This window comes from Tursiops truncatus, chromosome 16 (assembly GCF_011762595.2).
Source record: "Tursiops truncatus isolate mTurTru1 chromosome 16, mTurTru1.mat.Y, whole genome shotgun sequence".
Lineage (NCBI taxonomy): Eukaryota > Metazoa > Chordata > Mammalia > Artiodactyla > Delphinidae > Tursiops > Tursiops truncatus.
In genome coordinates, this window is record NC_047049.1 from 62361069 (window position 1) to 62376424 (window position 15356).

At 49.2% G+C, this 15356-nt stretch overlaps 1 protein-coding gene across 1 annotated transcript in view; it reads right to left on the reverse strand.

Moving 5' to 3' along the window:
* The window catches only part of HK1 (hexokinase 1), an 86919-nt gene extending 71842 nt beyond the window's left edge, over positions 1–15077 (reverse strand). Inside the window, exons 1-2 of the mRNA XM_073793515.1 lie at positions 14981–15077; positions 11640–11687 (exon numbers count right to left, since the gene is read on the reverse strand). Of these exons, the coding sequence (XP_073649616.1) occupies positions 11640–11687; positions 14981–15007 (75 nt within the window). The 5' untranslated portion in view covers positions 15008–15077. The remainder of the gene's footprint in view (positions 1–11639; positions 11688–14980) is intronic.
* Positions 15078–15356: the final 279 nt, after the last annotated feature.

Genomic DNA, 15356 nt, shown 5'->3' on the forward strand with positions numbered 1-15356 from the left:
ATGGAATGAGCTCAAAATACAAAGAAGTGGTTGCTATTCCGATTCAACGGGTAAGCAAGTGGAGGCTCGCTGAGGCCATGTATCTTGCTGTACAACCAGAAAGCTGTAGATCCAGGATTAGACTTTGGGTCTGTGTGTTTTCAAAACGAGTGCACCCCTGGGTTTTGCTGTCCTCCCAGTCGTATGTAGCCTCTGCCTAAATAGGCCATGATACTTAAACCAAGGCTGCACCACATGGTGCCCTGAGGTGGCCAGTGTCCAACCCCATAACCTCTACCCCAGCCCTGGATCCTGGGGGCCCCTGGCCAGGCCTAAGAAAGGTACAGTGGAGTCAGGAGGGGGTGGTTTAGGTCCAGAACGGCCCTCAGGGGCATGGCTTTGACATCACCAATTGAAGAGGGTCTCAGTTGTGGCCCTTGAGGCCAGAGCCCTCAGTCCAGAGCACAGCCCCTGCCCCCTAGCTTTATGGCTGTGGCATCCAGGGTCACCTCTCTGAGCCTGCTTCCTCATCTATAACATGGAGATACTAATGCCCACCTACCTCCCTTGGTTGCTGTGAAATACTACAAATAAAATACCTGCTTATAATATACAATTAATAAATGGTAGGTATTATCATAAGATTGACTGGGAAGCTGATGAGGTTTACACTTCAGGGCTTCTTGCTTGCATTCCCCCAATTCTAGGCCCTCAGAGGCCCTATCAATTTTATATTTGTAATTTTGAATTATTTTCCAAAGAGGCTCCCCAACATTATTTCAAGCTTTAAAGCTTCACAAAACCTGGATCTGCCCCCTGGATAGTATCATTATAAACCAGGAACAGAGAGGTTTCCTGGCATCCATCAAACACTTATACCACCTGCATGGCCATAAAGCAAAATTGGGCACATGGGAACAATTTGGTTGTTCTCAAGTGCCGTTTGCGTCTTGCGAGTGCGATTCTGCCAGACTCAGCAGGATCGAGAACTGTGCTTTGTTAATTGCTCTGTCTCACACTCAGCCCACGGCCTGGCACTCGAAGGTGGAATGAGCCCAGCGCAGCGATCAGGAGCACACATACCCCTTAACACAGGCCCAGCCAGCATCATCACCAAGCCCCCCACTGCAACTGAGATGTCTTATCTGAACTGGAGCTAGGGAGAAGCTAACCCTTCCAACGGCCTGGCTACCCGGAGATGTTCTGTTTGCAGGCAGGGAGGCTGCCAGTGCTTTCTCTTCCCTGCCTTCCAGAGAGAACCTGCTTCTTAAGGTGACTCACTCCTCCACACCCCCTGAATGCAGCCATGTCCCAAGACCTATCAGTATTCCCTGAGAAATATCCCTAGGCCTGCCCCACCGCCTCCTCCCAACCCTCAGTCCTCAGCAGCCCACGCCAGAAATATTGCAAGACTTCCTGGTTCCTGGCTTCCCGCCATCCAAGTCATTCTGAGGTCCCAGCCACACTACTCCTGCTAAAAAGCAGCCTAATCACAGCGTAACCCTGCCCGAAACCCCTGCGTGGCTCCCTCCCTCCTGATGGAGTGGTTCAAACGTCTCTGCCTGGTGTCTGAGGCCCTCTGTAATCTGACTCCACTCTTCCCCGCTTATCTCTTCCTCCACTGTTGGCCACAGCAAAGCCACTTCCCACTCTTCTTGGCCCACTCCACGTCCATCCTGTTGGAGCCCCTGCCCATATCTCCTTGCTTGCTCGGCCCTCTCCACTCACCTCCACCTGACCGGTGTCCCTCTCGCCGAAGGCCCAGCTCTCCCACCCTCCCCGTAAACTCTTCCCTGACCACGGCTACTCACTGCAGTCTCCCAGGCCTCAGCACCTCCACAGGGCAAACTCGGACTGTGCTCAGAGTCCATCTAGATCTAGACCAAGACTCTTCTTTACAGACTAAGAATGTGAGAAGCAGCAGGTGGGCCATCTTGCCCAGCCAGTGCTCTGTCCATCCTTCCCCACTACCTCACTGCAGCCTGGTTCTCAGATAAGTAACACTGAGTCATAACAGTCTGCCTGATATTTTTGACTGTCTTCTGGGGGGGGGTGGCCTTATCTGCCCCAATCAGACAGCTTCCTGAGGCCAGAGTCCATTCTGCACTGCTATGTCCCACACTGGGCTCAGAGCTGGGCCTGTCTCCCCTTTCTGTCATGCCAGTTATCATCCCTTGCACTTCTTTATTACTCTGCCTCTTTTCTTGCTGTCACGTATCTCTTGGACCCCAGCCAAGTCCCTTTGCTGATTACTCCACAGACCCTGAGGAAAAGCAGCAAAGACCTGGACCATGGGAAACCTAGTTCCACAGGTCTCGCCTCACCCTCGAGATGGCCCTCCCCTCTCCCAGAAGTCCCCTGGGTTTCTCTGTTCATTTACTGGGCTTCCTCCTGTATGAGTTGGGATGGCGGGTGGAGGGTCAGACAGTGCTGGGCTGCCAACCCACAAAACACCCCTGCTGGTAAGAGAATGAGGGCTGCAGCTAAGTCAGAATGAAACAATTTGCATCAGACCCATGGCACTAGGAACTTTACACCAGAAATTCTCTGCAGCGGATGAAAGCTGTACCCCAGCATCTGGCAGCACACCTGAAACAGCAATGCTTGCATAATGTTGACAGTTTACAGAGTAGTTTCTCATTTATTGCCTCATTTCTCCTGATAACAGGCTGGTGACGTTAGAAGGGCAAATATCATTATCCCCACTTAATCAGTCGATGAGGGTTATGGAATTTAAAGAGCTTGTTTAAGGTCTCAAAGAGAAAGAGAAAGCAAAAAGAGAAAAGAGTAAGGCCAGTGCCCACACCAGGGCAGCATCTTGGACTCCTGACACAGTGGGGGGCCTGTTGTGCACAGCACATTCTGAAAAGAAGCACCAGGAAGGGACCCTGACCCAGTGTTCATATTAGTTAGATCCGTGGTGTTGGGAATTCCCTGGTGGTCCAGTGGTTAGGACTCAGTGCTTTCACTGCCGTGGGCCCGGGTTCAATCACTTAGGTCAGGGAACTAAGACCTCTCAAGCCGTGTGGTGCGGCCAAAAAAAAAAGAATGAACTGGAGAGCTTTTACAAATGCTGATACCCAGGCCCCAGCCCCAGAGATGATGGCTGAGTTGACCTGGGGTGCTGTCCAAACATCCTTTTTTTTTTTTTTTTTCTCTCTACGCGGGCCTCTCACTGCTGTGGCCTCTCCCGTTGCGGAGCACAGGCTCCGGACGCACAGGCCCAGCAGCCATGGCTCACGGGCCCAGCCGCTCCGCGGCACGTGGGATCTTCCCAGACCAGGACACGAACCCGTGTCCCCTGCATCGGCAGGCGGACTCTCAACCACTGCGCCACCAGGGAAGCCCCAAACATCATTTTGAAAGTTCCCCAGGTGAGTCCCAGGGACTACCAGGAATGAGAATGACTGATTTAGACCCTTACTTTCTACGGGGACGTCTGGAGGAAATGTCTGAAATGGATTTCAGCATGGAGACTTTCAGCAGTCTCTCGTGGATGCTGCCGACCAGTGGTTCCTCCAGGGTCCTAGTGGTCCTACAGATCTGGAGCACACTGGACGCAAGTCCATCGTGACTTTCTCATCAGCTTTGCACAGTTCTGCTTCCTGCGTGAGAAGGCTGTGAGGAGTGTCTGGGGTTGGAAAATCACCTCAGCCTGCCTCCTTTCCTCTCGCATTCGCCCGAAGTGCTGCCCTCCAACATCACAACAGAAGTTATAGATCGACAACCACCAGGCTAAAACATCTTATTTGGCCCACCGAATGTTTTATGAGCCAACACTTGAAAATGACATGTCAGTTTAAATTATTTATTTATTTTTGGCTGTGTTGGGTCTTCGTTTCTGTGCGAGGGCTTTCTCTAGCTGAGGCGAGCGGGGGCCACTCTTAATCGCGGTGCGCGGGCCTCTCACTGTAGCAGCCTCTCTTGTTGTGGACGCACAGGCTCAGTAGTTGTGGCTCACGGGCCCAGCTGCTCCGCGGCACGTGGGATCTTCCCAGACCAGGGCTCAAACCCACGTCCCCTGCATTGGCAGGCAGATTCTCAACCACTGTGCCACCAGGGAAGCCCATGTCACTTTAAAATCCAGGTTTCTGGCGCCTAAAGTCTAGCCACACAGAGCCCATGTTATCACTGGCAATAAGCAGCTGGCACTGAGCACCACTGCCCCCTTCAGACAAGGTAGGTGTGCTGCAGCTTGCCCAGGCCCCACCCAGCCCACCTGTTCACTGGTACACACAGCTGACTGGCCCCTGTAGGCATTTCAACTTTCAACTAATAACTGGAATTTGTAGACCAAAGGCCTCAGGTATTAGGGCCGGGACTGAGAGGCCTTGCACCCTAAGCACCTCTCTTGCTTCACCCAAGTCCCAACCCTCTCAGGTTTCATTAAGGTCCCTGCCTGCCTGCCCCTTGCTCAACCCTGACCTATTTACCTGGCTCAAAAAGGGCCTGACCCCCTAGAGACAGCTTGCTCAGCTTCTGTCCCAAGAAGTCTTCTACTCCCCTTTAGGGGTGACAGTCCCTCAGGGAAGCCAAAGGAAAGCCCAGTCTGGTCCTGTCAATTCCTGGACATCCCATCCTCATTCCATTGCCTCGGAACCTGAGGCGCCTCCTGTGCATAAAGAATAATGGCCTGCAGGAAGAAGGGTTAACCAGACTGCTGAGTCCCGCCTGGCTTCAGCCCTGCTCCTTAACTGAGGCCAGCTCCTGCCCCAAAGGATGCCCATATCGTGTTGGAACAGAGCAATCTTAAATCACCCTGCTGGTTACCCCGAGTTTCCTGGGATAGTTCTCCCCAGTGCCCACACACAGCCAAGCTCACAGGTCCAACAGAAGGTCCTCCTCAATCCTACCCCTTAGAATTAGCTCCAAAATATGGAGGGAAATGCTCACATAGGAGAGTCCGTGTCAACCCTTAGGCAGGGTTCCCAGGCTATGGGATTGCACAGGCCAGCAAATTAAACATACACACAAAACCTAGGCACTGGCTTTTCATTTTGCTAAGAAAGGATTTTTTTTCATTGTAATTTCCATCTCCCACTACCATAATTTCCTAAAGGAAGAACTATTTTAACCCAGAGAAGTAAACATAAGGGCTGGTTTTCAAACAAAATACTTTGGTTTTATAATAATACTAGTGCTTAGGTAGGACTTACTACATACCAGGTATTGTTCTAAATTCTTTACTTACATTAACTTGCTTGACCCACAGAACAACCCGATGAGGTAAAAACTAATTTTATCCCCATTTTATAGACAAGAACACCGAGTCACAGGGAGATTAAGTGACTTCTCCAAGGTCACAGAGCTACTGATGGAACAGCTGGGATCTGAGCCCAGGCAGTCTGACTCAAGGCCACCCTGCTGCTCTAACAAGGTGAAATATTCATTTTACTATATTGTCCTTATTTCTTTTATTTAACCAGGGCCAGTGACGGCTCAGTCACAGATGGGTGCAAGCACCTGAGTTGGGGAGCTTCTCCCCTAGTGTACTGAGCCACTCTTGGTTAGATTTATAAAACATGGCACGTGGATCCTGGCTCTGCAGAACCCTAATGATAGGGACAGAGTAAAGGGACAAAGCAGGTAATTAAATAGTTAATCCCACTAGGGAATTGTAAGTAAAGAAAAAAATATGGGAGACCCCTGTAAGTTAAGGATCACTCAAGAAAGCAAGTTTTCTTAACCACAAAGCCAAGCAGGCTTGCTTAGCAACAAAACCATGCAACAGAAGCATGAGACATGCCCCCAAACAATAAAACAATAGTGGCATGAGACCCACATCCTGCCCAGTGAGCTCAGTAAGTTAATGACCCTAGGACATGCTCTCTGCACACATAAAAAACAATAATTTATGGAAAGGTGACATTTCAAAGGGAAAGACCCTCATTGTACTGAGACCTGAAGTAATTTTTCCATAGTGCCATGACAGTCCCAGCTTGACCACGTAGGGACAAGAAAACTCCCCCACCCAACTTGGAGGAGGAGCTGATGATGGAAGCATGACATCTACCAACGAATGAGGAAGAAGGGGATCTTCTCCCCATCCCCACTTTTCCTTTGATTATAAAACTATAGCCCAGGGACTTCCCTGGTGGTGCAGTGGTTAAGAATCTGCCTGCCAATACAGGGGACACAGGCTCAAGCCCTGGTCCAGGAAGATCCCACATGCCGCGGAGCAACGAAGCCCATGCACCACAACTTCTAAGCCTGCGCTCTAGAGCCCGCGAGCCACAACTACTGAGCCCGCATGCCACAACTACTGAAGCCCGTGCGCCTAGAGCCTGTGCTCTGCAACAAGAGAAGCCACCGCAATGAGAAGCCCGGGCACCGCAACGAAGAGTATCCCCCGCTCGCCGCAACTAGAGAAAGCCCGCGCACAGCAACAAAGACCCAAAGCAGCCATAAATAAATTAATTAATTAATTAATTAAAAAAAAACTGTAACCCAGTAAGTTCTCAGGGTGTGGCACCCTCTCGTCCACCTGCTTGTAAGCCTCACAAGCATCCTATTCTAATAAATCACCTCTTATCTATCACTTTGCCTCTCGCTGAATTCTTTCTATGCTGAGACGTAAAGGACTGGAGCTCCTTGGAGCGCCCAGAATCGCCTCCAAGGGGTTTCACTCTTACAAAGGGCATTCTCAAACCAAGTGGTGAGGCTGATCCCGTGACAGAGGGGCCTATAAGGGAGGTGTGGAAGCAGCTGCCCCCCCCCCCAGTGCAGGGGCGGGGGGGGGGGCATCTAGTTTGGTGGATCAGCTGAGCTGACTATTTCCTCCTCTCTCAGTCTTCTGCAGGTCCATCCCAACGTGCCCTACCCAAAGAATCACTTTTGTCAAGAGTTGCGGCCTCCACCTCTCTCCTGAGCTCCAGACCCATATTTCCAACTGCCTGTAAATATCAACTCCTAGATCCCATGGGCACCTGAAACTCAATTTGTCTCCCATCACAGTTATTTCTTCTTAAACTTCCTTTCTTCTCGATTCCTCCCCTTGTCATTTATTCACTCAACAAATATTTCTGACGCACTTAAGGTGCCCTGCACTTCCTAGTTCACTAGAAATGCACAGGTGAGCAAAACAGAGTCTCTGCCCACATTCTGTGGAGAGAGACAGACAGTAAACAAATCACAAATTAAATGTACCTTATGTCAGGCGCTAGGAGGAAAAATAAATCAAAGTGTATGTGACACAGCTGCATCCTACAATTTCCATTTCCCCTGTGTCCTAACTAATAAATGCTCTAATGTTTAGGTGCCCTGGCCCCGCGCCCCAGAATAAAGGCTAGCCAGCCTGCAACTAGATGCGGCCAGGGGACCAAGTTTTGGCCAGAGAGTAAAGCTGAGTCCCCCTAAAACTGAGTTCCCCTGCCAAGTTTATGATTAACCTCTCTATCCAAAACTTTATTCCCTTTCTTGTCCTACCCCTGTTCCCCTCAGGATTCAGGAATATCAAAGAAAAGGTAGCGGGGGGGGGGGGCTTCCCTTGTGGTGCAGTGGTTAAGAATCCACCTGCCAATGCAGGGGACACATGTTCGAGCCCTGGTCCAGGAAGATCCCACATGCCGCGGAGCAACTACGCCCGTGCGCCACAACTGCTGAGCCTGTTCTCTACAGCCCATGAGCCACAGCAGCTGAGCCCCCGTGCCACAACAAGAGAAACCACTGAAATGAGGAGCCCGGGCACCGCAACAAAGAGTAGCTCCCGCTGGCCGCAACTAGAGAAAGCCCTCGTGCAACAATGAAAACCCAACACAGCCAAAAATAAAAATAAATAAAAATAAAATTTAACGAAAAGTGGGGACTGAAACTGAGCAGGCCCCTGCAGGGTCTTCCCAGGTACCAGCCCCTCCATGCTCCCTCACCCCCTTCTTGTTTGGCCTTCCCTGATTTCCAAAGAGCAGTTAATAATTAGGACAATAGTCACAGGCTTCCTAGTTCCTCCTGAAGGGATACAGATAACATCTGAAGCATATCTTTGAGTGGTTCTGCAGAAATTAAGACCCCCACTCAGTGGATGGTGGTGACTTGCTGACCACAAGCACGTAGACCCCTGACTGGTTGGAACCAGAAGGCTGATGAATAAGATTCCTGAAACATCCCCCTGTTACTTCACCACCAACCAATCAGAAGAATGTCTGCTAACTGATCACACACCCTGCAACCCTCACCCCTAGTGCTCCTTTTAAAAAACCCTTGCCTGAAAGTCTTTCAAGCACGAGCTGCCCCTTGGTGCCCTGCAGTAGATGCTGTACACGCTGTACTTCATTCACTGCCACCCGCTGTCAGTAGACTGGCTTTGCTGTGCATCAGGAGGGAGGACGTAACAAGAAGAAAGTGAGGCCTCATGGGAGCTTCCAAGAGCCATTCCTAAGATTGTGCAGCTTTCCCTCTGTCATCCCTCCTTCTTCCCTCTTGCTGGCTGAAGTACAGACAGACAGGCTGGAGATCCAGGAACCACCTTGGATTATGAGATAACTGTCACCGAGGTGCCCCATATCATCCCCACATTGACTACCTCCCAATTTTTAGAACTTGAGAGAGAAAATTTAAATTACAATAAAGAACAACAGAGAATGTATCACTTTAGATAGGATGGATAAGAGAGGCTTCTCTGAGGATGTGACATTTGAGCAGAGACCAGAATAAAATGAGGGAGTATGCCGTGCCTGTGCTTCCTCTTCTCTCTTGGGAAAAGAGTGTTCCAGGCAGAACCGTCTCCCTGCCACCCAAGCTGAAAACCTGAATACCATCCGTGAGCCCCTTCCCCTCCCAAACCCCATCTAGTCTAATCTGATCTGTCACCAAACCCCACCAAGTCTACTTATACTTGTGTCTTGAGAACAAACACAACACAAATCAAACCTACAAACTCTCTTGAATCCATCTTCTCCTTCTGATTCGTTCTGCTACAACAGGACTGTAGTGGGTTGAAGAGCACCCCCCAAAAGATATGTCTTAACCCTCACAACCTGTGAATGTGACCTTATTTGGAAAAAGAGTCTTTGCATGCGTAATTAAGGATCTCCAGATCAGCCTGGATTACCGGTGGGCCCTAAATCCAACGACTGTCCTGATTAAGAGGCAGAAGAGAACACACAGGGAGGAGAAAAGAAATCGTCACTTGAAGGCAGAGGCAGATGCCATGTGAAGATAAACCAAGGAACGCCTGGAGCCCCCAGATGTGGAAGAAGTGCCCTAGAGCCTGTGGTGGGAGCACAGCCCTGCTGACACCTTGATTTTGGTCTTCTGGCCTCCAGAACTGTGAGACAATACATTTCTGTTATTTTAAGCCACCCAGTTTGTGGTAATTTGTTCTTGTGGCCCTAGGAAACAAATACAATGCCTTTAGCACAGTATCTACTCTCTCTTAGCCCCAGGCTACAGAACTTGCCTGTTCAGAAACCCCTGTAGTAAAAATGTTTGGATCATGTATCTCAATATGTATATTAATTTACAACTATCAGTGCATACGACTGTACTAATTCGCTAGGTATATTATAAAACATACCTAAATGTCTATGTTCGACATGAAAATGGATGAGACAGATGGGAGTGTAAAGCGATACAACTACTTTGGAACTGTTTGGCTGTTTCTAATAAAGTACAATATACACCGACCCCATGATGCAGCAATTCCATTCCTGGGTATTTACCCAAGAAAAGTTGAGGCACGTGTCCCTACAAAGATTCGTACACGAATATTCAGAACACTTTATTAGTAACAGCCCAAACTAGAAGCAACCCAAATGTCCCTGAGCAAGCGAGTGGTTAAACAAATTGTAGTACATCCATACATCATACTTCTCAGCTATAAAAAAGGAATGCTTTTCTGGGGTAACAATTTTATTGAGTGTCATTCACTACCATATAATTCACCCATTCAAAGTATAAAATTCAATGACTTTTAATACAATTGCAGAGTTGTGAGATCCTTGCCACAATCAATTTGAGAATCTTTTCATCATCCCCAAAAGAAACCCATATCCGTTAGCTGTCACTTCCCACCCCAGCCCCCGCGCTCCCTGGCCCTGGGCAACCACCAATCTGCTTTCTGTCTCTACAGATTTGCCTATTCTGGACATTTCGTATAAATGGCGTCATACAGTCTCTGGTGACTGGCTTCTCTTATTTAGCACAGTGTTTTTAAGGGTCATTCATGTTGTAGCGCCTATCTGAACTTCAGTCTTTTTTACGTCTGAATAATATTCCGTTGTGTGGATATATCACAGCTGGTTTATCCACTCATCAGTTAATAGACAGTTGGTTGTTTCCACCTTGGGGATTCTTTTGGTATTGTATTAGTTGGGCTGCCCGAACAAAATACCACAGACTGGATGGCTTAAGCAACAGAAATTTACTTTTTCACAATTCTGGAGGCTAGAGGTCCAAGAGCATGGTGTTGGCAGGTCTGGTTTCTTCTGAGGCCTCCCTCCTTGACTTGCAGATGGCTGCCTTCCTGACACGGACTTCTCTCTGTGTGCACACATCCCTGACGTCTCTGTGTATTCAGATTTCCTCTTCATAGAAACACCAGTCAGAGTGGATTAGAGTCTACCCTAAAGACCTCATTTTAGTTTAATTACCTCTTTGAAGACCCTATCTCCAAATATGATCATATTCTGAGGCTAGGACTTCAACATATGAATTTGGGGGGGATACAGTTCACTCCATAACAGGTGTTGTATTAAGAAAACACTGCCAAATCCAAGGTCACAAAGATTCATACCTATGTTTTCTTCTAAGAGTTTTATAATTTTAGCTATTGCATTTAGGTCTTTGATCCATTTTGAATTAATTTTTGCATATGGTATGAGGTAGGGGTTCAACTTCATTCTTTTGCATGTGGATATCTGATTGTCTCAGCACCATTTGTTGAAGAGACTATTCTTACTCCATTGAACTGTTTTGATATCCCTGTCAAAAATCAAATGACTGTAAAGTTGTAAGGGTTTATTTCTGGACGTTCAATTGTATTCCATTGATTTATATGTCTGTCCTTATGCCAGTACCACACTGTCTTTATAAGCTTTGAAAATAGGGAATATGAGTTCTTCAGCTTTCTTGGTTTTTTTGTTTTGTTTTGTATTTTTGCAGTACGCAGGCCTCTCACTGTTGTGGCCTCTCCTGTTGCGGAGCACAGGCTCCGGACGCGCAGGCTCAGTGGCCATGGCTCACGGGCCCAGCCACTCCGCAGCATGCGGGATCTTCCCAGACCGGGGCACGAACCCATGTCCCCTGCATCAGCAGGCGGACTCTCAACTACTGCGCCACCAGGGAAGCCCCTGACCTTGCACTTTGGACCAGACAAGAGCGGGAAGAGACCTTTCCAGTCCCTCCCCCAGAGTCTCTCCCACAGTCGGCGTGCCACGCAGCGCCAAGGCTGGAGTGTGTAGTTCTGAGGCTTAGCATTTTGCTTCTAAGAAAAGGCTAAGAAGGGAGCCTAGTAACAAAGGTCCCTCAGGAAGCCCCTGCCCTGTGGCAGTGCGCTGGGCCCAGCGGGAGCAACTAGAGGTAAGCGCTCTTCCTCACCCCAGAATCTACTGCCGGGCTGCTCACTAAAACCATGATCAGAATTCCCAAAGAGAAGTGCCGTACAATATGTTTCTCTTACAGAAAACGTTCCAGAAGAAAACAGAAAGAACATTTAGGTTTCTTACCTTACTTTGAGCGAGCGGGGGCTGAATTGGACTTTCAGTTGCTGTACCCTTCAAGACAGGACAAGATAAGGTGTTATAAAGGCATGCACCTTGCATTCACAGCATACTGGTGCTTATAGTTAACCAACCACGCTCAGAAAGCAAAAGTAGTTACAAGTAACATTGAAATACCTAAGCAAATTCTACAATGACAAACGATTCTCTGGATGAAATGCAGCAGAGCTCAGAAATCTTCAATTCACAGATCTATTCACATCAGCGTTTATTAGGTACTTACAAATGTGCCAGGCACTGTGCTAGTGGCTCTGACCTCAGGGAATCCACAGTCCTCTAGAGAAGATGCATGTGCTCATCAATAATGAAAGCACAGCTGGCTGAACTGCTAGAGAGGCGTGTAGGGGAGCTATGGGAACACAGGGGTCTGTCTCTGCTGGACCTCTGGCCCCGCCCCACCGTGTCCCCCAAATTGCAGGGTGAGATGCTTCCCAGATGAACATGGAGGGAATGTGGGCAACAAGCAGCGACCAGCTTGGTGAGTTAGCACCCCACCCTTCCATAACCTTTTTACAACTTGCCCTGCCTCATAGATTTGGAGAGCTGATGCCAATCAAGAGACAGGCCCATGTGGATTTCTTCATGATGGCAGCTGAAGGGATAAGGAGGATATAGTAAATTATTTGCAGAAAACAGCCACAACAGTTCACCTCTCTGTATCTATGCTCTCATGTTGTCTCCTCCCACAGTGACTCTGGGATTGGCTGTGTGACTCGCTTTGGCCAGTAGCACAACAGCAACAGGATGAAAGCGGAGGCTTGAAAAATTGCTTGTGCTGGGGCTTGCCCTCTCTTGCTGTTCTTGGGACTCTTACAAAACCACTCTCAGTGGGTGAGAAGGAGTGGAAACCAGAGTGACAGAGCACAAGAGGAAATCCCACTTTACAAGGAAGGAGACTGAGGTTTCTAGAAGGTTGCGTAGCAGCTCACAGACATGCAACCAGTCCCTGTGAAAACCAGCGGTAAACTACGCATCCTCCCTGAAGGGCAGCCCCTATCTTTTCAGCACTTCTTGTCCTGCCTCGCGTAGAATAGGTGCTCAATAAATGTTTGCTGTTCATGAACTGAAAAGCCATGCCCTCTTCTAAGCGGGCCCCAAATCAAAGAAGCTCCATTGAAATCACGATCCTAGGGAAGCTAGGAAAGCAAGAATCGGCATAAAATGACCAGGACAATCCAGGCAAATTTTCCACGTGCCCAAGGCCCCAACAGTCTAGGCTTTATACTGATACCCCGCGAGAGCAAACTTCTTGCTGAAAGGGCTCTCGTGAAGCCTTGCAGATACTTACAGGCCTAGAATTGAGAGTAAGGCGACAGTGAAAAGTACTGTCTGGGGCTTGGAATAGCCAGGGAGCCAAGGAGAAAGAAACTGAATGGACCATATAATTTCTAGCCCTTCCTTAGATTAAGAGTGGGAATTCAATATTCAAAGCACAACATTTCTAAGCTTAGAACAATTTGAAATATAACTGTCCTAAGGCAGTTATGGTCTGAGCGGCAGGCCTGGCCCTGAGCCTTGAGTCTGACGTGGAGATAGAAAGAGTACAGGCTTGGAGTCAGAGAGACCTGAGTTTATGTCCTGGATCTGCCACTGACCAGCTGTGCAAAATTAGGCAAGTAATATAACCTCTCTAAGCCTCAGTTTCCCCATCTGTAAAATGGGAATGATACCTACTTTATTGGGCCTTTGTGAAAATTAAAGGAGACCATGTAAAGTGAAGTCCTGGCACGGGGTACTGCTCCTGAAACGGCAGCAGCTGCAGAAAAGATCATGGATTTATACAGAGGCACAGGGCAACAACGCCAACTTACACCGGCCTGCTTGAGGGGTCAAACCAAGCTCCAACTCTTAGGTTTTCAGCTTGTGTCTGAGACCCCAGAGCCCGTGTTCCTCTCTCTGGACCCCCAAGTACCATGAAGGACCAGCCCTAGACCCACAGATTGACCCTGAACTCCAAGTGCCAGTGCCCGAGCCTGCTGACTGCCACGTGGCGCCTCTGACACTGGCTGCTTTGTGCCACCTCTCCAAGGCTGTCCTGGCCTGCTTTAAAGGCTCGGTGGCATTCTGCCTGGGGCTGGCAAAGCCAAGCGGGGGCACAGGAAGGGGACAGTGGGGACCAGGAGATGTGGCAATGACATCCCAGACGAACCTCCTGGTGTGGAAGTGCTCCTCCTTCCCCAGAGCGGGCAAAACTTGTCTCGCCCTGGTTGTGGAGTAAAGGAGAAGAAGAGAAGGAAGAGGCGTCGGAGGCCCGGGACCCACAGACAGTCTCCCCACTATAACCAAACAGGTGCCTTGGATTCTTGAGACTGAGCTTCCACTTGGGGGTTAGAAATGGATTCGAGTCCTTCTCTCAATGCCCTGTAAGGTAGGAAGGATGTGTCTGGGTTACACTTTGCAAAGCCCTTCTCAGAGATGATGAAGGGGGCATTTTAAACCAGTCCTGCAGGACTGAGGGAAAGTCCCCCCACCCCACCCGACCCACTGTGTGCCCAAGCTTCTCACCTGGAGGCCAAAGCGGCTCCCTCCTGAGCTAGCACTTCCTCCCCACTTTCAGATGCTATTTGGGAACTAATTTGACATCCAAGCACTGACCTGGGGAAAGTCTTCACAGAGCAAACAGGCTGGGCCACGGCAGTGATTGAGACACTGCTGTGAGAGAGTTCTGTCCCCAGGGCACTAGCCTTGCGTTTGTCCCTTGGGCTTAAACACCACTGTGCCTCTACTTCCCTAACTGAAAAAGGGAGCAATTGTAGTTCTTGCCCACAGGGGCATTCTGCAGCACAGGTTAATTTAAAATGAGCCAGCCACTCAGAACATAATTTGTCCAGTAAACGTTTTCCAGGGTGTGTTTCAACACGCAGAGGAGAAGCAAAGCTCTCTGTAAGAGGCAAGAATGGGCTTCAGCTTCTACGTGGCAACGTAGAATGCAGCCAAGGAAGGTTTCTCTTAGAAAAAGCCACACTCTTGTTTTCATCGCACATTTGTGACTTTGCAGCATGACTGTCTAAGAAGCAATTAAGCAGAGGGGTTACATGAATGATCCTCTGGGCTCCCCTTGGTCAGGACCTTTCTGGCCCCAGTGAAAATTAAACTGCAAAGAGAATTAGAGGCCGGATCTGAAGGGCTCCTGAATTGTTCCATAACAGGTCCCTGCAGTGCTCTTGGTCTGGGGCTTCCCTCCTATAAAATGGACCCTAATGTAACACCTGCCAGAGGGAGTGGGCTGAGCGGGCAGGGGTGCCTGTGACCATGTGAAGCTAGAGAAAAGCTAGAGGAGATCTTACCCATCCTCGCTGGCAGGCCTGCCCCATGGTGGGGAGGACACCTGCTGTGCCTAGGTCCTTTCTTCTCTTCCGCTCTCAGCAGCAGGGGCAGTGATGCCTGGAGAAAAGCAAAGCCCAAAGGAGGCAGTGTCAGGGGTGCACCAGCCTCGCTCCTGTTCCCCATCTGGGAGCTAAACACCAGATACTGAGGACCAGGGGCAGAGTGCAGGCCCCTATTTCCAAAAGGGTCTGTAATCCCAAGTAAACTGTCATAAGGTTTCTGGCAGGATATCATCCCAGAAGAAATTCCCGGGAACCTAGTCTGCAGGTGGTGCCTCATCCCAACTACAGCCTCCTCTGCTTACACAGAGGTCTGGAATTGGGTGCTGCTCTGGGG